Genomic DNA, 21549 nt, shown 5'->3' with positions numbered 1-21549 from the left:
ACATTGGACATTGACTCACTGTTTAATGTGCAGTAAGCCTAATCCCTCTATTTTCTCTTGAGGCCTTTAGTCCATATGGAAGTAATTTGGTTTTTTGGATGTTCTTTAATGTCATCCACATTGTGTGTTGGTTCCCTGTGTGTCCTTTAGGGGATATGGTCAGCCTATTAGTATAACCTTGATTCTGCACTGAGGGAAGGGGAGGTTTGTTTATTTTTTCCCCACTTTTTCAGTACTCCATGATGGCATGTTAGCACTTTCCTCACGGATGTGTCATTTCCAGAAGGAAAAGTCACTGTGTGGGCAATGTGCTTGCCAAGGCACAGCTGTGGCATGGCACAGCTGTGAACAGGTCTGGGAGGGGTTCAGGCTGGTTTTTATACTGTTGTGACTCTAAAGGACAGATTTGTGCTGGCACTGCACCAGTGCCAGCATGGTGCTGGCATACAAATACAGGCCCTGTATTTTGCACATTGTATTTCACATATTACAGCAGTAAATAATATTTTCATGACTTTGCTTGTCAAGCAGATGAATAAGAGAAAGAAAAAATAAGGAGTTTATATTTTTCATTCACCCATTGTTAAAACTCTCTTCATGCAGCTCCTGCAGGGAGGTTCTGAGCAGCTCCTGCGTTCTCTGCACCTCCAGAAGGATGCATCAGCCTACAGCTACATCTGCCCTGGGGCACAGCTCAAGGTGAGGCCTCTGAGGGACCCAGGGACAGCTTAACATTGCAAGTGCTGCTGGAAATGCTTAAAGCACTGCTGAGCTAGCAGGAGCTGAGATCAGTGGGGATGAGTAGAGAAAGGTGACACTGGTGTGCTGTTTGTAATGAAGTTTCTGGTGCTACAAGATAAAGCACGAGTGTACTTAGAATCATAGAAAATACATACTTCTGTTCTTTTAAAAATATACAAAAATACCTGTGCATGCTGCATCTGCTTATGAACAGCATTATTAAAATGATAAAATTATATATAAATAATTATTTAATCATCATATAATCATTATTCTATTATAATAATATAATATCATTATATAAATAATTTTAAATGATTTATTAATAAGTGTGGGTGTGGATATTTGACCCATTACGAGTGGCAGACATTCCAGGCTCCATAATGGGTGCCTTAAACTGCCTTGTGGAGCAAAAAGCCAGAAGGACTCATTTTTTTTGCAGTAGGATCTTTGAGTTACTGGAGCACTGAGTCTTCATGTCTGACTTGTCCTCAAGGGGGACCTCTGAGCAGGATAGAAGGGAACAAACCCATAAAGTCTTCAGACAAGATCCTGAACATTTTAGATACATCTGGAGCTGTCCCTAGTGTTGTCCCTTTGAAGCTGGGTCCAGACCAAAGGCCCCCTGATTTCCTAGGTGCTTTTGTGAGATGCACTTTGGTACAGAAACCCAGAGACCTTCTCCCTTGCCAGAGGGATGCTAATCTTGAGAGAAGTGGAGAACAGAGATTTCCTGCTGGTGCTCTGCAGCCTCTGCTCAGAGGGTCTGTGAGTGCACAAATTGTCCCTGTTTTTCTGGGATTTTTAATGAACTCTTTCTCAGCAAATTCCACTGGGAAATTGATTATGCTATGGTGGATTTCTGTGTCTCCTGCTGCCAGAATATGTGTGTGCAATGCAGGGTTCAGTGTCCAAGCACACAAGATGGCATTGAAATAAGCTGGGAAACCTCATGACAATGTATTGCCTCTGAGAAACATCAAAAGTGCATCTTGTTTCCCATGGGCTTGTGAAATCCTTGCTTCCTCACAGCTGACTTCCATTAAATCCCCCATCCCAAACTTCTGTCTCCCCTCAGTGTTCCATCAATGATGGGGCCGAGTTCAAGGCAGTCGCTGATGCCATGAAGGTGATTGGCTTCAAGCAGGAGGAGATTCAGACTGTCTACAAAATCTTGGCAGCCATTCTGCACCTGGTAAGCTCCCTGCCCATGGGTATCCATCCCTGAATCCCTGGGCTGTTCCTCAGGAGGGCTTGTACTGCCAGCAGCTCTGATTTTCCTGCTGCAGAAGCCGTTGGAAGCTCTGGTGGCTGGGAAGGTTTCCAGTTCACAGCTCCAGTGGTGAGAGACAGTCCTTGCTGGAGCAGGGCACTGCAATGATGATCACATGTATTCCTGTATGTTCCAGATCCCAAACCAGGCATACCACTAAGTACTGGGAGCTGTTGTACATTCTGAAAAAGGAACTGTTGGGGTTTGGCAGTGAGGAGATAGGGAGCTTCTGTCCCTTTGTGCCCTCACTCACCTTCACCACAGTGATCCTGCTTCACTTCATGGTGAAGGTTGAGCACAGGAGACACAGGAGTCCTCTTAATTCTTTGTGTTCTGAGACTGAGGAGAGCCTTCCTTTCCATGGATCCTTCTGGGAGCCACAGAGCCTCCTCCCCTGCACAGTGTCCCTGTAGCTCAGCTCTGTTGTTTCCTGAGGAAAGAGAAGGGCAGGAGAAGGGTGGCAAAGAGCAACTGTATTCCAGTTCCTTCTCCTCCTTGGGATGACAGTGCTGGGAAGGAAGGGAGGCACAGCAGAGTGGGACCATGCAGGCAGGCTGGGGTACTACCCTCTGCTGTGGATCACCCAGGGGTGTCACAGCTTAATCCTGGCAGAGAAGGTACCCAGGAGCAGAGAGCTGTGGTGGTGGGGTATTGCCAGTCCAGTCTCACTGACACTGGCCTCTCAGCTTCCCCACGCCATTCCCATTCCCTCTGTGGCAGTAGCACTGCAGCCAGTGGGTTCATGGCAAGCTACAGTGAAGACAAATGCTACATCCAGTATTTGCATACATGGTGCAATTCCCTATCCCTGGACTCTGAATCTTGGGATAGTGTTTGATTAAATTTCAGGAAGTGTTTGATGTAGTTTGTCCCAAAAGCTGAGCTGAACACTGAACAGGAATGCTTTGCTTTGAGAAAGCCCTTGCTGCTCCCACTGACATTGGAGGTTTGAGGGTGTGGATGTGCAAGATCCACCTGCCAGTGTGGCAGGAGATTTCCAGCCTGGTGTAGCAGGTGGAAAATGGATGGAGTTAGGGTGTGCTGATCCCTGTTAGTAAAGGGCAGATGGAGAAATGCTGCTGATTGCAGGGGAACCTGAAGTTCTATGTGGATGGAGACACTCCCATCATCGAGAACAGCAAGGTGGTGTCGGTCATCGCTGACCTGCTGTCCACCAAGGCCGAGCTGGTGGAGAAGGCGCTGCTGTTCCGGACAGTGGCCACGGGCAGGGACGTCATCGACAAGCAGCACACGGAGCAGGAGGCCACCTACGGCAGGGACGCCTTTGCAAAGGTGAGTGCAGTCCCCTTCCTCTGCACAGTGTGTGACACTCACCAGACACACCTCTGCTGCCTTTGCCCGTGGTTTGAGGTGTGCAGCAAGGAATATCAGTGCCCAAGGGGGGCATTGCTGCCAGAACTGCACATTTTTCAGTGCTCAGTCCCAGGAAGATTCCTGGGTGGGTCAATAAGCACAGGACTTGCTGTACATCCTGCAGATTTCTCTCTGAACCTTGGTGCTCCTGAGTTCTGTAGGAGTCTGTGGCACGTCCCCATCCCTGCCCTTCCAGCAGGGATCCAGCAGTGCCAGGCACAGCGAGGAGGGGATGGGCTGCAGGCTGGGCTGGCATAGAGGGAGGAATTTGCTGTGAAATGGGATCCTCAACTTCATTTTGCAGTTAAATTCAAAGAGTAGAGAGTGGAACTGTAATATCTAGAATTCATGTTGAAAATACAATGTGGTATTTTAAAAATGTTTTTTAAAGAATTGTAGAATGGTTTGGGTTGAAAGGACCTTAAAGACCATCTTGTTTCAACCCCTTGCCATGGGCAGGGACACCTTCCACAGGCAAAGTGAGTACTGGTGGCAGGAGTGACAATTGTTCCTCCTCTGCTAAGAAATCAAATTATAAGGGAGAAATGGATGAAGTTATGAAGGTCATCAATAATTAACTTGACTTCTTTTCCTGAGATAATGTATTTACCCAACTTCACAGCACATTTTGAACATGAAGACTTTGAAGACACCTCTGCCTACAGAACATTATCTTTGTGAAAGGTGAACAGGATTATTTTCCTGTCATTGTGTTCAGTTGTTGGGTTTCTGTGACTGACCTCTTTCTTGCTCTTCACTATTGTTAAATAATTCTCAGGAATGGTACTTATTAGGCAGCTGAAAAGCTGACTGGAATCAAATTAGGGAACTGCTGCACCCAGTGACCTCACTGGGATTTCAACTTGGTATAAATGAGTTTTGGAAGAAAGAAAATAAATACTTCCATAGAATATTTTCTTCAGTCTGTAGCTGCTCGCTTGCAGCAGAACATGACCTGCGGCTTTGATGGAGGCCTGGAATGAGCTGTGCTGAATTTCCTGGGAAGAGCTGAGGCAGGTGCAGGCAGGAGCCCTCAGTCTGTGTTTCCTGCAGGCCATTTACGAGCGTCTGTTCTGCTGGATTGTGACACACATCAACGATGTCATCGAGGTGAAGAACTACGACACCACAGTGCATGGCAAGAACACAGTGATTGGGGTCCTGGATATCTATGGCTTTGAGATATTTGACAATAACAGGTGAGCCACCTTCTAAAGCCCAGTGTTGTGCCCTTGCATTTTCCAGAACACTCATCACCTTTTCTTCTCATGTTTTTGCAGCTTTGAACAATTCTGCATTAATTACTGCAATGAAAAGCTGCAGCAGCTCTTCATTCAGCTGGTTCTAAAGCAGGAGCAGGAGGAGTACCAGCGAGAGGGAATTCCCTGGAAGCATGTGAGTGCTTTGGCAGGGGAGGGAGAGGTTGGTGTGAGGTCAGTGTACCAGCACAAGTGCCAGACCTGAAGTTACTCCACATGCAGGCTCCAGTTGATGGGACATCTGTGTCCCTGCCAGCTGTTCTGGCAGCTGTTCAGGCCAGGGCAGGAGCTCCCCAGTCACCTCACCACGTGTCTCCTTGGGAAAACATGGGACTCCAGGTCTGAGATTAAGCCCATTGTGGCACCTCTGTGATGCCACACACGTAACTGTGGGTCTCTATGCTGAGTGCTTATAGATTTTTGTATTTGTTGATGATAATACGTAAAAATCTTGACTTTTCTTGCTCAAACTCGCTTCAGAATGCCAAGGACGGGATGTGCAGTGTCACTGTGGTGACTGCACACAGCTGAATTGTAAAAGACATTTTAAAGAGCATTCTGCAGCAGAGGTCTTGAAATGTATCTGAGGGGTTTGAAAAATCGCTTTCTGTGCTGTTCAGTGTAGGAGAGCAGCCTGCTTTATCTGGAATCAGAGATCTGCACGTTCAGAGCTGATTGCTTCTCACTGTCGCACTGGCTGCTATGACCAGCGCTGGTACCCTCCCATTTCTGCAGCCAAGGTCACCAACACCCCTGTCCTTTGTTCCCTGCAGATCGATTATTTCAACAACCAGGTTATTGTGGACCTGGTGGAGCAGCAGCACAAAGGGATCATTGCCATTCTGGATGATGCCTGCATGAATGTGGGGAAAGTCACGGATGAGATGTTCCTCGAGGCCCTCAACAACAAACTGGGGAAGCACGCACACTTCTCCAGCAGGAAGGTAACCCACAGGCCTTGTTGTCCTCTGCCATCCCTTCCCCATGTTCTGTGGTGGAATGGAATGAGGAAAAGGGGTTTAGGGGTGCCTGGATTGGAATCACTGCAACTGAGTGTGAGATGAGGAGCCCGGAGCGGCTCCAGCCGCAGAGGAACCCGGCAGAGGGAGCTCCAGCACATCCAGTGGCTCATCCCTTTTATTCCGGGATAAAAGGAGCCTGAGCTCGTGCCTTGACATATCATGATGTCATCTGGAACCAATCGATACGCCGGCTCGGCCCACGTGTTGTTCTTCCCAGGCTGCTCTAATACATAGTGACAGTGAAATTATTCACACTCCTGCATTATTACAGCACCGTGATTTGGGCTTTTTTCATCATCATTGGCTGCAGAACGTGCTCGTCTCCCACTGCACCTCAGAGCACCCAGGCCCCTCGCCTGGCTTTGTCTGGGCTACAATGGGCGAATTAAAAGGCTTCATTTATTCCTCACTTGGCAGCAGATTGCAAAATGGTCACCAGCCTGATTAATTTGAGAATCTTTCACACAGACTAATCAAATAAGGGCCTTTAGTTTGATGTCTCTCTACTCAGAAACATTTGTCTAAAATGTATGGCTCAGAGTGCTGGTCCCCCCTGCTCCCTCCCACCCCAGCACAATATTTTATGTAGGTCAGAAGTACCAAATTAGCCTGGTTGTGTAAGATATGTGCTAAAGGCTGCCTCCGGCAGGCCCGGGATAAACAATGGATCCAGCTGGGGCTGTCTGAGGAGAGGCCAGGATGAAAGTAAACCAAAACCACTTTTTCCACCCAGATAATAATTTTCCTTAAGCGCCCTTTTGCTGCAGCACACCTGATGCACACCTGCCAGGTGTACCTGAGCTCAGGGAGGGGGACAGGGAGCTTGATTCCAGTGCTGACCCAGACTTCACATGCCTGAGCAGTGACATGGAACATTCTGAGAAAACCCCTGAAACCAAGTGTGGGGCCTGGCCTGGGTTCCCATTTGAGTACAAACTGCTTCTTTCAGTGGTAGTACTGGTGGGATGGAGTCTGGGGTCCTCTGCAGTAGGGTGCTGGGATGTGGTCCAGTTCCTGGAGCTGTCTGGTCAGTTTGAGAGAGAGGAGTTTGGTTTCTGTTCTGTCCTTGCTCCCACATCTGCCCAGGGGAAGGGGCTCTGCCACAGAGGGAGCAGGTGGTCCTTTAGTGCAGCAGCAGAAGGGGATGAAATTTCAGGAGGTGCTATGGGAGGCTATGAAATGAACATTTAAAAATAAAATCTGCTCAAGTCCTTGCCTTCAGGAGTCCCCTCCCAGCAAGGAGACATTAAAGGGCAGCATTGCCAGCTGCAGCGTTCCTCAGCAGGAGGTGGCGTTGTCAGAAACTGCCTGCACAGAGTAAGAGGGAGACAAGGAATCTTACTATAAATAATGTTTATGGAGGGTCTGATGGATCTGCCTGGCTTACTAATTTCTAGTTAAATCAATAGAGGCTTGAAAACATTGACCCATAAACCTCTCAGCATAATTATTATTTTTTTCTCCCTGTCGCATCTCTGCAGACATCCCAGCACCTCAGAGCTTTTCTTTAGTCCTACCCAGAGCTGCTGTGGGAAGCCTGAGCCTTCTGAGCCAGGCTCTCCTAACTTGGCTTAAAACAAAGGCTTGATTCCATCTCATGCCATGCCTTTGCAGAGTGCAGTTGTTCCATGCAGATCCTGTAAAGTTCCACACAGATGGGAGCTGTTCCCAAAGAGTTAAAGTGCATGTGTTGGGAACAGCTCCCACCCCTCAGCCCAGTTCATGCTCCACTGCTCCCTGCAGAGCATGCTGCACACAGGCTCCATGTGGAGAAGCTCTAGGGGGCTGTGGTGCCCTAAATAGTCGTGTCCTACTTTGTGCACCCGGCTGCTCCGCGCTGCCGGCGCCCTTGTCCTGGGGAAGGCCAAACCAGCCAGGACAATGCTGGTTGACACTTCCACCAGCAGAATTTGTGGCAGAATTTTGTGTTCCTGGATCATGGGCAGTCCTCCTCGGGTTTTTCTAATGCTGCTCTGGATGTGCAGATGTGCCAGCTGTTCTAGTGGCCCTTCCCAGCATCACCATTTGTATCCTCAACCTCTCCAAGTTCCATTTATTTTCTGTTGATATTTTACTTTGAAAGGATCAAGTACAGTGACAGTCCATGAATGCCTCAGTCTTCAAATTGTGGAGAGCATGAATTTCAACACACTGGTTGTGAAGGGAAGAGTGTCAGAAGGTCCATTCTGGTCCACCTGATGTTGTGTCTTCCAAGACACTGGACAGTGATGAATGCCCAAGTGAGAGTCCAATACAGGATAAATGTGTACTGATAACTTGACATGCTCCCATTCTTCAGGGACCTGCAGCCCAGGAACCTCCAGGTCTTCTTAATAGGGTTTTTTCTGTGGTCTTGTTGGTTTGTAAATCAACAAATAAGTCCACAGCTCAGATACTCAAGTAAAGAGCTCCTTCCTCCCTGTTTCCTTCCCTTCTCCATTTTAGATTACATCTCTCACATACTAGTTTTTAAATGGATAAACACAGTTCTCTTTGTCTTCCACTACCATCATCTCCATCTTTTTTGCCATCATCTCTGGTATTTCTTTGCTAACCTGGGAAAGCTGAGTTTGTTGGCCCATCCTCCCAGGGCAGTCAGTCAGCAGGGGATGGGTTTTGCCCTTTAAGCATCTCCCAGTTCTCTGTGTCCTTTTTGAGATGAACGAGGGCAGTTAAGATCCCTGTTGAGTCTGGAAGGGATGGTTTGGGGCCCATCAGCTCCTGTGAACTTTGCTGCCCTTTCTCAGTGGGAATCCCTGCCCTGCTGGGGAGTTCCATTTGCTCTGCTTTGCCCTCATTAAGCTCTGGGTGTCTCCCGCAGCTCTTCCCAGCCAGCCCTCAGTGATTAAGTGTCCCTACCCAGCCCTACGACCTTCCCATTGCCCTCAGATTATGGCTCATTTCAGATGCTGTGAAAGCAGAGGCTCAGGGCAGGCTCCCACGGGATTCCCATCTTTCCAACACCTTTCTCCTGTCTTTACTCGCCTTTGAATGCTGGGAGCTGTCAGTGGGAGCCTCAATGGGAGGCCTCACACAAACCCAGGCAGGTGATCCACTCTATCAATGGACCTACTGGGGTTTTTTTCACTAATTTCATCTTCTTTGTCCAGGAAACACAAAGCTTGGACAGAATCACTCCTTTGGAAAAAGCCAAACCAGCAAACAACAAAATCCTTGATTGCTGTGTTATGGCTCCTTCCAGCCTCTCCAGAGCTGGATGAGCTCTCAGAGGAACTTGTGCTGCCAGCCCTGTTTGGTAGCACAGACACATTTCTGTTGCCATTTGTATTTACCCTTTTTATTGACCTGTTGGTTTGAGCTGTGTGTTTGGGTGGCTGAGAAAGGCACTTCCCAGCCCCCTGCTGGGGACAAAGCTGCAGCAAGAAAGATGGCTTTGTTTTCCTAGTATTGCCTTGTTTCTTCCATTTTCCCTGTGTTCTGCTGTACCTTGATCATCCATCAGCTCTGCAGCTCCTGGTGCTCCCTGCTCCTGCCATGCTGGACTTCCCACACCTCTGGGGCCTCCTGGAGACTTTGGGTACTCACACTCCTTGGGGTCCTCCTTCTGATTAATTTTGTGTAAAACATACTCTGTTTTTTTCTTCTTTTCTTACACTTTGAGCCAATCTATTCTGTGTTCTTGGACACAGGTGAATTTTTGGAGTGTATCTCCCTGCCCCTAATCATTCCTCCTGCCCCGCATTTCAACCATGCTAATTTCCTCTTTTATTTCTCCAAGACATTTTGTGGATAGCAGATATCTGCTCATAGCCCTTGGTGTTGTTAAATACTGCCTGCAAAGACTTAATTCATCTCCTGCTCCTTTTGCCTATAACAAAATCCTCATTCTTATCTCATACTCCCTTTTTAATTAAGCCAACCCTGATGTATTTTTTTGGCTCCTGCTATTCCTGAAGGGATGAGCATGTTACAGCCACTGCTGCTGAACAGCTGCTACATGGGCACTGGACATCTTGTGTTGTACAGGAGGAATGGGATGGAATGGGAATTTGAGCCTGGAGCAGTGGATCTGCAGGGGGTTCCCTGTTTGAGGGGTGTCAGATGACTAGGAGGGATCTGGGACTGAACAAGCCTTGCTGTTGCCACAGCAGTTGGCCCATTTCTCTGCAATTACAGAGGAGTTACACTGCAATTGCAAAAAAAAAAAAACCACCAAAAAACATAAAGGAAGACTTTAAAAAAGTAATAAATTAAGTCGTGGGCGCAATGTTTCTCTACAGGCACGAGTGTTCTTTTTGCATAATGGTGTTTCTGAGATAGTATCAATTTCTTCATGAAATTATAGGCTCTTGCAGCTTCATTTGTACAAGCACATGTTCTTACAGTGCATCCATGAAACCATTTTCCAGCAGTGGCTTTCACATATGCACATAGAAAGTGGAATTCCTGTAGCTCCCAGTGCTATTTTGAAGGCAGGTTGTTCTTCCATGGAGCTTGTAAATCCAGGGGTGGTGTTTTAATATCAGTCCATAGGTGGTATTTTAATGTATATTTATTTGTTTCAGCTTTGTGCCACGGACAAAACGCTGGAGTTCGACAGAGACTTCCGGATCAAGCACTATGCCGGGGATGTGATGTGAGTTTCCTTCAGAGATAAAGTTGCACATTTTATTTCTGTCTTCCCAGCAGCTCTGAAGTGGTACAATATTCTGATTTACTGCTGCTTCTGGTGCAAGCCAGAATAGCTGTCACACACAATTACAGAGTACAGCGCTTGCTTATCAATTAAATCTTCTGCTGGTGCCTTGCTCTGCAGAGTGGGAATTTTTACTTGGAGTGAAACAAAAGGAGAGCGAGGGGTGGGGGGTGAGGGGAGAGCACTGCTCCAGGGGAAGAAAAAGGGAAAAAAGGCAGCAGTGTTTATGCAAGAAAGCTACACGGAGCTAATAAAGTCTGGTTTAGACATCTGTTTGGTATGATTATATAACTCTGGCTTTAAATTCTCCAATCAGTTGGAGCAGACTGGAAGCCCAGAGGAGAGATAACCTGCAGGAGGGATCAGGGCAGGAGGGTTGGGAAGTGCTTGCCTGGAGCCTGCAGGAACAAGTGCAGGAGGTGACAGCAGTGGGAATGGAGAGTGAGTGGAAGTGAAGGATGCACATGATAGAAACCATTTGCTGGGAAAGCTGTTGTGTGGAATATCACTGAAGTAATTTAATGGTTTAGGATTTGTGTAACTTCCCATGTCAGAAGAAAGGGAGTTACTGAAGGAAGAATTCATGACTTCTTTTACCCTGGTATTATTTTTACCTTTAATTTCCAAGGACAACCAGTGTGATCAGACTGGAGCCCATATAGCATAAGCAGGTTATCTTCTGGAGTCTTTGCTGAGCAATTCCTGACAGACATCCCTGACAAAAGGGGATTTTGGAGGAGAAAATACAATGTGCTGTCTTAGTGGTTGAACCTTCTGAACTGCCAGTGGCTGACAAATGGTGTAAAAGAAAACTGAAATGTGGAAGGAATCGCAGATAGTTCAGGCCCAGATCTTGCATGAAGCCCTTAGACTTGAGGGCAGGCAGGCCCTGGCACAGGATGCCCAGAGCAGCTGTGGCTGCCCCATCCTTGCAAGTGCCCAAGGCCAGGTTGGACAGGGCTTGGAGCAACCTGGGACAGTGGAAGGTGTCCCTGCCATGGCAGGGGTGGCACTGGATGCCTTTTAAAAGGTCCTATTCCGTGACTCTATGATTTGAGAACGGCTCCATATAGGGAGTGCAGGTTGTGGGTTGATCCCAGAGTCTGTAGGTTGGGTGCAGCTTCCCAGGGTGGGATCTGGAACTCAGGAAACATCTGCATGGGAGTCACTGACTAGGGAAACTTTGGACCTTTTCCATGAGGACAGAGCTCTGCCTGCCTTGAGACGTGGAGAAGAGATGAAACCCTGGAACAGTGACCTCCTCAAGTGGTGTTTCTGTGGGAATAGAGGAAGGAAAGAATCTAAAGTGTGTGTGTTTCTGTGTGCTTTGATTTCCAGGGCAGCTCCCAGTCACTACTCAGAGGCTGCTCAGGAATTCAGATTCTCTCCACCGAGAGAAGGGCAGACTGCACAGATTGAAAAACAAACTTGAATTTCCCTAGGATTTAACACAAACACACACACTCACTTTGGAGACAGAATCCCGAGTGTAACTCCTGAATTTGGACCATCTACCCCTGCCCAGGTGCTGTGAGGTGTCTCAGGCAGCACCTGCCCAGCTGCAGGAGCTCTCTGAAGCCAGGTGTGCTGTTCTGTGCTGGAGGTGGGAGCTGGGCCCAAGGATCCAAGTCTCACACTCTGCTCCTGCAGCCATTAGTGACAGACTGGGAGCAGGGCTGGATTAGCATCTGCTGGGTCTGTAGGAGTGCAGGGATGCTGATTCCACAGTTACCAGCAGCTCACAGAAGGACTTTGCTACTTTGCAATTAACTCTGCTTTTCCTTTATTTTTTAGTTACTCTGTCACTGGATTCATTGATAAAAACAAAGACACGTTATTTCAAGACTTCAAACGCCTCATGTACAACAGGTAAGAATATTAATGAGGTGAATTTTAATCTGATTTGCCAGAATCCTTTTCTATGGAGTGATGCTATCAGAGACTCAGGTTTTCAGTGGTCCTGTGTTCAGTGTGTGTGAATAAAGACATTGCTTTGGGATTTGATCTTTGTACATGTCCCGTGACCCAGAGGTTCTTAGTTGGATTTTTCAAGTTAAAGTCCTTATTCTGTACATGTTTCTGTACAGATGCAGCCTTTAATTGAACAGAATTTAAAGTAGTTTTTTTTTTAAACCAACTGATTGTGCAATCAAGATAGTGCAGAGCTTGCTTGTGATGCCTGATTTGTCATTAGCCCATTGCAGATTTATCATCACTGCTCTGTCTGTAATCAGTGCTAAAGATGCTGGGGAGCTTTGGTCAACAACAGATATCCTTAGCCCCACCTAGAACACCCTGTTTTGAAATAAAATGGGGAGATAGGTTTAAATCCTTTCATGTCTGCAGTGGTGTGAAAAGTGCAAACCATGAGGTCATGTGTTGGGCAAGCAAAGGTTGCCTTGAGAAGCAGATTTGAAATCCTATCAGAATGTGGGTGGAAGTCCCCATGCAGCTGTTTTTCTTAATCTGGCATTAAACACGTCCTCATTTTGTAATCTGGAGTTTCAGGGGCTCTGCTCAGAGGACAGTGGGCACAAACACCCTGCAGTGGTAGGCTCTGTTTGCCTGTACAGATTTTAAATTGGTCTGCAGCCCTTTGGGTTGACTGGCTGTGCTCCTCTGAGCAGTCCCACTGTTCCTGTTTTCAACATTTCCCATTGACCAGAAACCTTGCAAAATATTTGCTGTGTGGTTTCATCAAATTTAGCCTGTTTTCTGTGAAGTCTCTGGAAAATCCTGCTCCCAAACACCACTTCTAGCACATTAAAGCCTGTGACAGATTGGCCATTAGATTGCTGTAAATGTGCTCAGTTTTTGTCTGTTCCTGAACTCTTGCTATCCATCAGGGCCAGTTTACCTCACTCTGCACTCTTAAAAATTGCAAGCTAAAGTGTATAAATTATTTTTTTATATTCTTTATAAATCAAGAGGTGCAGAAATGCAGCTTGAACACAGGTGACAGGTTCTAAGGGAGGGTAGTGTGGGTCTCACTCTCCTTTGTGTTGATTAAATTCTTTCTGTTGTGTCAGTGAGGCAGCCCCTGCCTTTGATGGATCACTCTGTGGGATTTTCTCTGTCCTATTCCTGCACATCCTGATCTGAAGGGAGAATGTGCTGGTTGTTTTTCTGGATTGCTCACTTGTAAGCTTGAACTTGCTCTTAAGAGCATAAAATGTTGTGCCCAGGAATCTTACCCTGGCTTGGGTGGTGCCCTGAGAGCTGGAAGCAGCAGTGGGTCTGGGTAAAAACCAACTGTTGGATTGTCAGTGGAGTGGAAGTGCTGGGACACTGCAATTAAAGAGACTCTCTCGTAGCTCCAACCCTGTGTTGAAGATGATGTGGCCTGAAGGGAAACTGAGCATCACTGAGGTCACCAAGAGACCTCTGACAGCTGCTACTCTGTTCAAGAACTCCATGATTGCACTGGTGGACAACCTGACACTGAAGGTAAAGTCTCCTGTTTCAAAATTGACTCTGACTTCTGATGAGAAGAGTGTGGCTTCTCCCTGCAGAGATTCCCACCTTCCCCTCACTGCCATCCACCAGGAGCTAAGCTGATCAAATGCAGAGCAGCCTTGTCTGTGCCAAATGAGCTTTTGGCTGGGCAGGTCTGGAGGAAGGGTCACCTTCATCCCCCATGAAGAGGGTGGATTTTTGGTTCCTCCATGACCAGTTCATCTTTCACTTGTAGGAAAGCCAGTCTGTCTTAGGATGGTGGTGGTGGTGGTGGTTGTATTATTATTATTATTATTATTATTATTATTATTAGTATTAGTATTAGTATTAGTATTAGTATTAGTATTTCAAACCACATTTAGCAAAGCTCTTTGGGCAAAGCACCCAGAGGATGCTGTTCATGGTGGAGAGATTCTCTCTGGCTTCCCATGGCAGTGGGAATGCAATACAGACAGACCTGTGTGAGTTCCTTCTTTCCTCCTCCTTGCCATGCCAGAGGGTGAGGAGGGAAAGCTTTTATTTCAGCACATATTTCAGTTTTATGGTAGAAGGCGTTGCTTGGGCAAGCACCACATGGTGTGATGGAAGGTGGGGAAGGGAATGCTCTGGGAAGGGCTCTTGGAGCAGCACTGGGAGCTGAGCTGAGATCCCTGAGGAATACTGGGGTGTTACTGGAGCTAGGTGGCCTTGCTGGATTCCTGGCACTGGGGTACAGCCCACAAGAGATGAACAGAGAGGCCAGGGTTCTGGGGTGTGTTCACATTCAGAATAATTCAGCAATAAGTGCTCTGAGTGTCTTCTCAGGAGTGTGGGAGCAAAGGAAATGGGTCAGAGCACGGTCACCCAGTGCTGGCTGTGCACAGGAAGAGAGAGCTGCCCTCACTTCTTCTGTCCAGAGTTAGGACATGAAATCACACCTGATTTATAGGGTCTCCCCAGAGGTGCTGGCACTGCCCAGGCTCCCCAGGGAATGGTCCCAGCCCCGAGGCTGCCAGAGCTCGGGGAGTGGTTGAACAATGCTCCCAGGGATGCACAGGGTGGGATTGTTGGTGTGTCTGTGCAGAGCCAGGAGTCTGACTGGATGATCTCTGGGGGTCCTCCCAACAAAGGATATTCTGTGATTCCATGATTCTGTGTTTTTGTGTTCCTGTACTGGAGTGGCTTTGATCTGAGCTCTGCAGGAGGGTCTGGGACCCACCAAAGCTGCCTAGAGGTCCCAGCTGGGCCCCAGTGGGGAGTGGAGCCCCATGGCTCCCCCCAGGATGTTTTGCTTCAGGGCTCCTGAGCAGATGCTCCTGTGAGCCCAAGGCAGCCTTGCTAAAATAGGCACCAGTAGTCAAAACTGAGAGTGCCTGTGTAGGCAGAGAGGAGCTTTCCCAGATGGCAAATCATGAGCTGCCAGAGCTGGGAAGGTGGCTGTGACCCTGGTGGGGGTGGGGACAGACTTTAATCTGTTTTCCAAGGAGTCAACACTGATCTGATCTATCCATCTTCCAAATATTCTGCTGGCTGGGCCTGACCTGAACCTGGTACAGGTGTCAGGAGCTGCCAGGAACACAGGGAGTTGCTCTGTGTTGTGAGAGGAGCACTTGTGGAAGGAAAAGTTTCTCCTTGGTGCTGCTGGCTGTTGTTGCAGGTCTGGTCCTACAGAGTGGCCATGGTCACTTGTGCCCAGCCCAGTGTGGGGAGCCTGAGGCAGCCCAGGAGGGGGTTCAGGACAGCAAGAATCACTGAGGGTGTTGTGGGGAGGGCTGTGATCAGGGCACAGCAGGGAGCTGGGAGCAGGCAAGTTCAGCAGGCATCCATGAAAAAACTTCCTTTCCTTGTTTATTGGAAAAATTATTCCAGGCCACTGGTAGGTGTAAAAATAGAGTAGTCCAGAAAATGCTGTGCACTGTGGTGGTTTGAACAATCCCTGCAGCTCCCAGCAGGGCATGGAGAGTTTAAATCCCACCTTATCCATCTTGAATCAGTGGGTACCATCATTTCACACTGAAGGCTGCCTGGCTTAGTTGGAATTAATTTGCTTCAGTCCATTTATCATCAGTATCTCAATCACAAATACCAGCCTTTCCAGGGGTAGGCATAAGCAGGAGCTGTTTCCAAGTAAAATTCAGTGGGAGGTTCCTGTGTGAGTCTCAGTGTAGTCCTTTCCCTTTCTTTACCTGTCTTAAACTTTCATTGAGAGACTTGTATTGAAGCTGTTGGTGTTTTTGTGATTTTCTGTTGAATAGCAATGGAGAAAAGAAGATTTCATTAGTATTGAGATACCAGTGCTGATAAACATAATTTAAACTCATTGTGCAGAGCCAGAAGGGCTCAGGTTTTGGAGTCATAGAATTGTTCAGTCTGGAAAACCCCTCTGAGACTGAGTCCAACTTATGCCCAGCATGGCCAAGGCCACCACTGACCCCTGTCCTCAAGAGCCACATTCACACCTTTTTTGAACACATGCAGGGATGGGGACTCCATCACTGCCTTGGGCAGCCTGTTCCAGGCTTGACAACCCTTTTCATGAATAAATTTTCCCAATATCCACCCTGAGCTTCCCCTGGCCAGCCTGAGGCTGTTCCCGCTCATGCTGTCCCTGTTCCCTGGCAACAGAGGCCAACTCCACCTGGCTGCCCCTCCTGTCAGGGAGCTGTGTTGGTGAGACCCATCCTGCAGCCAGGCTTGTGTCACTTCAAAGGGTCTAAATTTTGGGGAGGTTCCTTAGATAAGGCCCCTGAACATAACCTTTGCGTACTTCAAGCAGTAAATCAGTGTGCAGACAGCTTCTGTCTGGCTGCTCTGCCCTGAGCATCTCTGTGAGGTGACTTTTGGGACAGTTAATGATAGGTACATGTCATTAACAAGCCAATAATTGGGTATTGGGGCCATGCCAGCAAGATGCTGGTTATGCACAAAGAACTGGATGCTCTGGTTCAGGTCACTGCCAGTCTGGACACTTGGCTCTTCCTTCTGCTGGGCTGGAACCACTGCTGGTGAAGGCACTCTCTGTTTTGGGTACACCATCCCTGCAGTTCCAGGTGCTCTCATCCTTTCCTGGGACTGTTACTCATTTTTCCCATGCTGAATTTGGGAATGAAGTTGCACTAATGAGGAATCGACAGTAACATTCTCTGTGTGTCTTGACTGTGGCTTGCCCCCTTCAGGACTTTTTTGGGAAGCCTGTGGTTACAGCTGATAGAAACAGCTCTGAACACAGGGTTGCACAAACTGCTGAGGTCTTGGGATGTCAGAGGAATAAGGTTCCTTAGGAGAGGTAACAGCAGTTCATGTTATTCTCAGCTGTTTCTCAAAAACACAAGTTGCAGATAGACTTGAGTTTTGTGCAGCTTGAGCTGATGGTTTATTGACATTTCCTGGTGTGCCCAGTGCATTCAGTGCTCCTTGTCTCACCTGGGCTGTTCTGCCTCAGTGCTTCTCTGAAAACTCCTTTAGACCACATTTTTATGCTCAGTTTCTGTAGCCCTCAACAGGATGGCAGCCCAAGAGCTCCTCTCCTCTTTATTGATATTCATGTTTGGCCTCCCTGGAAAGCTGCATGGTTTTTGGCTGTAGCAAGAGTATCTTTAAACCCTCTTTTGGGTGAATAGTCTCCAAAAGTGTCAATTTTAATAACAATAATCTTGGAATTTTAGAATATTTAAGGCTGGAAAAGATGAATGAAGATCATTGAGTTCAACCATCAGCCCAGCACCACCAGAACATCAAAGTCTGTGGCTGATGTAGCTGCAGCATTAGTGGTTATTTAACTTTTCTGCTATTTAAAGTAACAACCTTTAAAATTCTCTTTTGTTGCTATTCTGGTTTAAACCTGAATTTTGGTGGTGAAGCAGAGCTCTGCAGTCTCTGAGGAGGCTCAGGTGTTGAGGTCACTGGGATGTCTCAGGAGCTTCCCTGGGGTCAGAGCCATGGCACTGGTGTCATTAGCAGTGCAGGGGCTGTTCTCAAATCCGGTTTTCATTTCAGCTTCTGCAAGCACAAATCCATATGGAGACACTGGAAATGTGCTGGAAATGCCACACCTCCAATCCTGGGGCAGTTTTGGGGCTCCCATAATAAGGAAGACACTGAAGGGCTGGAGCGTGTCCATGGCAGGGAACGGATCCGGGGAGGGGCTGGAGCCCCAGGAGAGGCTGAGGGAGCTGGGAAGGGGCTCAGCCTGGAGAAAAGGAGGCTCAGGGGGCCCTTCTGGCTCTGCACAGCTCCTGCCAGGAGGGGACAGCCGGGGGGTCGGGCTCTGCTCCAGGAACAGGGACAGGAGCAGAGGGAACAGCCTCAGGCTGGGCCAGGGGAGGCTCAGGGTGGATATTGGGAAAATTTGTTCATGGAAAAGGTGGTCAGGCATTGGCACAGCTGCCCAGGGCACTGATGGAGTCCCCATCCTTGAGGGATTTAAAAGCCCTGAGGATGTGACTCTTGGGGACAGGGGTCAGTGGTGGCCTCAGCAGTGCTGGGATCTGCTGGATTTGGTGATCTCAGAGGGTTTTTCCAGCCTAAACAATTAGTGACGCCATGAAATCTGGTTTTGGAGCATGCTGAGTTTAAGTTATGCTTATCAGCACTGGTATCTCAGGGCTGCTGAAATCCTCCAGATTTCCAGAATCTTTTAGGCATAAACTTCTCATAGGTAGAAAAAAGTCCTATGTTTTTTCCAAAACCAAACCATTTGAAACAAAAACTGGCTTTTCCAGTTGCTTTGTGCCATTTCTCAAGAACATGTTTTACTGCCCAAGCCCTTTTCTCTGTGGTGGATTATCTTGGATGGCTGTTTTGTAAACCCTGACACCAGAAGCATTGTGGCTGCCCCAGCTGTGCCTGATGATCTTCTCTGGGGACTCTCTGGACAGGCATCTCCTCCTCGTTCCTTTCCTTTCCTTTCCTTTCCTTTCCTTTCCTTTCCTTTCCTTTCCTTTCCTTTCCTTTCCTTTCCTTTCCTTTCCTTTCCCTTTCCCTTTCCCTTTCCCTTTCCCTTTCCCTTTCCCTTTCCCTTTCCCTTTCCCTTTCCCTTTCCCTTTCCCTTTCCCTTTCCCTTTCCCTTTCCCTTTCCCTTTCCCTTTCCCTTTCCCTTTCCCTTTCCCTTTCCCTTTCCCCTTTCCCTTTCCCTTTCCCTTTCCCTTTCCCTTTCCTCTTCCCCTTCCCCTTTTCCTTCCTTTTTCTTTTCTTTCCTCCTCCTCTGTAACTCCTTTTGTCTGACTCTTCCTTCCATCTCTTCCCTCTCCTATCCAGCTGACAGACTTAACCTCTGCTGAGTTATAAAGGCATCACTGTGACTGATTTGACACATCCAGCACAAATTTGTCTGTCCTGTCCCATCCCTTATCTCACATAAAGAGCAATAAAGTAAAGAAAAGAAACCCCTCAAAAAAAGAGCTTGTTTGGGGTGCAATGGCTTAAAACTGATTTGGTTTCCTTTTAACACTTAAAAAATCTAAAAATCGCTCAGCTTGATTGAAAAAAAAATAAAATCAGCTGCAATTTGACATCTAAAGAGCTTTCAAAGCTGGGGTCTTTGTGTCTCTGCATTTCAGTTCTTCCATTTACAAACTGCAGTTCTCTGACAGCAAGAATGGGAGCTGCATAATTATCCCCCTGAAGAGCTGGGGCTTGGGGATTTGGAAGCAGGGAATAATCTACTTTAGAATTTACTCCAGGAGCTGTCGTTTCTGAGAGGCTTTAATTACACTGTAATTGCACTGATAGATGATCTCCTGTCTGTGCCGACACTTCCCATTCCTGCTTTCCAAAGGATTTCAGCCTTTTTATATCAAATGCAGGCACAGTTGCTGCCCTTTGTGCTGGACCTGAAGTCACAAATTTGAGGGGTTTTGAGGGGTTTTGCATTTGTGAGTGGCAGAGCTGTGCCCCCAGCCTGTGCTGGGGGATTCTGTGGCAGCACTGAGGAACAGCTGAGAAGTGGCTGCTGCTGTGCCAGCTGTGAACGAGTGACACTTCTGGAATTCATGTTCCTAATGACATGGCCAGAGAAGCTGTGGCTGCCCCATCCCTGGAAGTGTCCAGGGCCAGGTTGGAGCCACCTGGCATTGTGGAAGGTGTTCCTGCCCATGGCAGGGGGTGGCTCTGGATGATCCTCACAGTCCCTTCCAACCCAAACCATTCCATGGTGCTTTAATTTGGATGCTCTGTTCCCAAGGTGTTGCAGTTCTGTGGATTTAATGTGGAATAATTGTGGTATCAACCCCGCCAAGGGATTTAGATGATTTATATTCATCCTGCCACCAGAAGCAGCACAGAGCAGTTCTGGCCTAGCCTGGCACCATCTGGTGTTGGTGACCCTGCTCGTGACACAGAGAGAGGTTTGTCCCGCGTGGTGTGGATGGGGAAGTGGCCCAGGGTGAAGATCAGCAGGAGGGGAAGGGGAAAAGTGCTGCTCATCCACCTTGACAGCTCTGGGCTCTTTCCCAGCATCCAAGTCCAGGTGTAATTCAGGTTCTTCCCCCAGCAGCCAGACCTCGTGGGCTGGGCTCACAGCTGCTGCAGAAGGGTTGTGTCTGCACTCAGGGTCCTCTGCCAGGGTGACACTGCTGTCCTCTGTCCCCAGGAGCCCTACTACGTGCGCTGCATCAAGCCCAACGACAAGAAGTCTCCGCAGCTCTTTGACGAGGAGCGGTGCCGGCACCAGGTGGAGTACCTGGGGCTGCTGGAGAACGTGCGGGTGCGCCGGGCCGGCTTCGCCTACCGCCAGACCTACGAGAAGTTCCTGCACAGGTGAGAGGCTGCCGGGCACTGCCCAGCTCCTCGGGCTGTGCCTGCCTCAAATCAGCTCCCACAGGAGCCTGGCTGCTCTGCTTCAGCTGTGCCCAGGTGCTTGTGCTGCTCAGCTCAACTCCTTGTCTGCTGAAACTCACTGCCTGTGTTAGTCTGCAGTGGGAATGTGTAACGAGGAGCTTCCCCTGAGTACCACCCTGAAACCTGAGCTAATTAACTGGTGTTTTCTCTCTGAATTGTTGCAGCGAGAGGTGGTGTGTCTGGGGGAGCACATGATGGTGCATAGTGACATTATGTGGGAAAAACCCCTGGACTTTAAAACCGAAAGTCTGAAAAGGGGGATGGTATCATGACCCCATTAAATGTTTTTTGTTCTTCTTGCCCTCTTAATTCCTACCAGACATGTGACAAATGACATGTTTTAGATTGAAATTTGTCTTAAGGCTCCACTAAATTAATGTGGGCCCTGCAAGTTCAACATACTCTGATGGAACAGTGAATGGAGTTTTTGTTCTGTTATTGAATCAGGTGAGAAAAGGGCTGTGAGAATAGAAAAATATTAAACTATCCAAGCAGGTGGGATGTCATGAGTTAGAAATAAAGTGCTGGTGAAAGATCTTTTGCTGTTCACAGTGGAGATTTGCCTGGATATATCATAATACCCAAGGTGGACTGAAAGACTCTGGCTTTCTAAATCCAGTCTGCAGTGCTGGGGATCAGTTTCCTGAACCATTCTGCAGTGGATAGAGTGCACTTTACCTCACATGTGGAATTCATTACAGTTTACTCTTAATATTTGTGTAATCACTATTACTATAAACGGCTGCTTTGTTTTTAATGAATGTTTGATGAGATCCCGACAGTGGTTGCAGCCAGGAAGCCAAATCAGCACATGGCAACTGCTTCAGCTTTTGGGCTGCTGGAACAGAAGTCCTGCCCAGGCCTGGAGAGGGATTTGACATCCAGAGTGAGGGATCAGACACCGTGTGTGTGGTGCTGCTCCAAGCCTTGTCTGCAATGGCTTTTCTAAAT

General features: G+C 47.9%; 1 protein-coding gene across 2 annotated transcripts in view; it reads left to right on the top strand.

The window, feature by feature from the left end:
* MYO1D (myosin ID) overlaps positions 1 to 21549 on the top strand; it is a 141697-nt gene that overhangs the window by 37845 nt on the left and 82303 nt on the right. For both annotated transcript variants that reach the window (XM_030255914.4, XM_072919201.1), the window contains exons 6-15: positions 604 to 699; positions 1820 to 1936; positions 3104 to 3307; positions 4442 to 4587; positions 4669 to 4783; positions 5421 to 5591; positions 10196 to 10266; positions 12121 to 12195; positions 13641 to 13773; positions 20351 to 20517. In XM_030255914.4, the coding sequence (XP_030111774.4) occupies positions 604 to 699; positions 1820 to 1936; positions 3104 to 3307; positions 4442 to 4587; positions 4669 to 4783; positions 5421 to 5591; positions 10196 to 10266; positions 12121 to 12195; positions 13641 to 13773; positions 20351 to 20517 (1295 nt within the window). The remainder of the gene's footprint in view (positions 1 to 603; positions 700 to 1819; positions 1937 to 3103; positions 3308 to 4441; positions 4588 to 4668; positions 4784 to 5420; positions 5592 to 10195; positions 10267 to 12120; positions 12196 to 13640; positions 13774 to 20350; positions 20518 to 21549) is intronic.

The sequence above is a fragment of the Taeniopygia guttata genome, chromosome 27 (assembly GCF_048771995.1).
Source record: "Taeniopygia guttata chromosome 27, bTaeGut7.mat, whole genome shotgun sequence".
NCBI classification, from domain to species: Eukaryota; Metazoa; Chordata; class Aves; order Passeriformes; family Estrildidae; genus Taeniopygia; species Taeniopygia guttata.
Note: the sequence above shows the minus strand (reverse complement) of the source record. Positions and strands in the feature narration are given on the sequence as shown.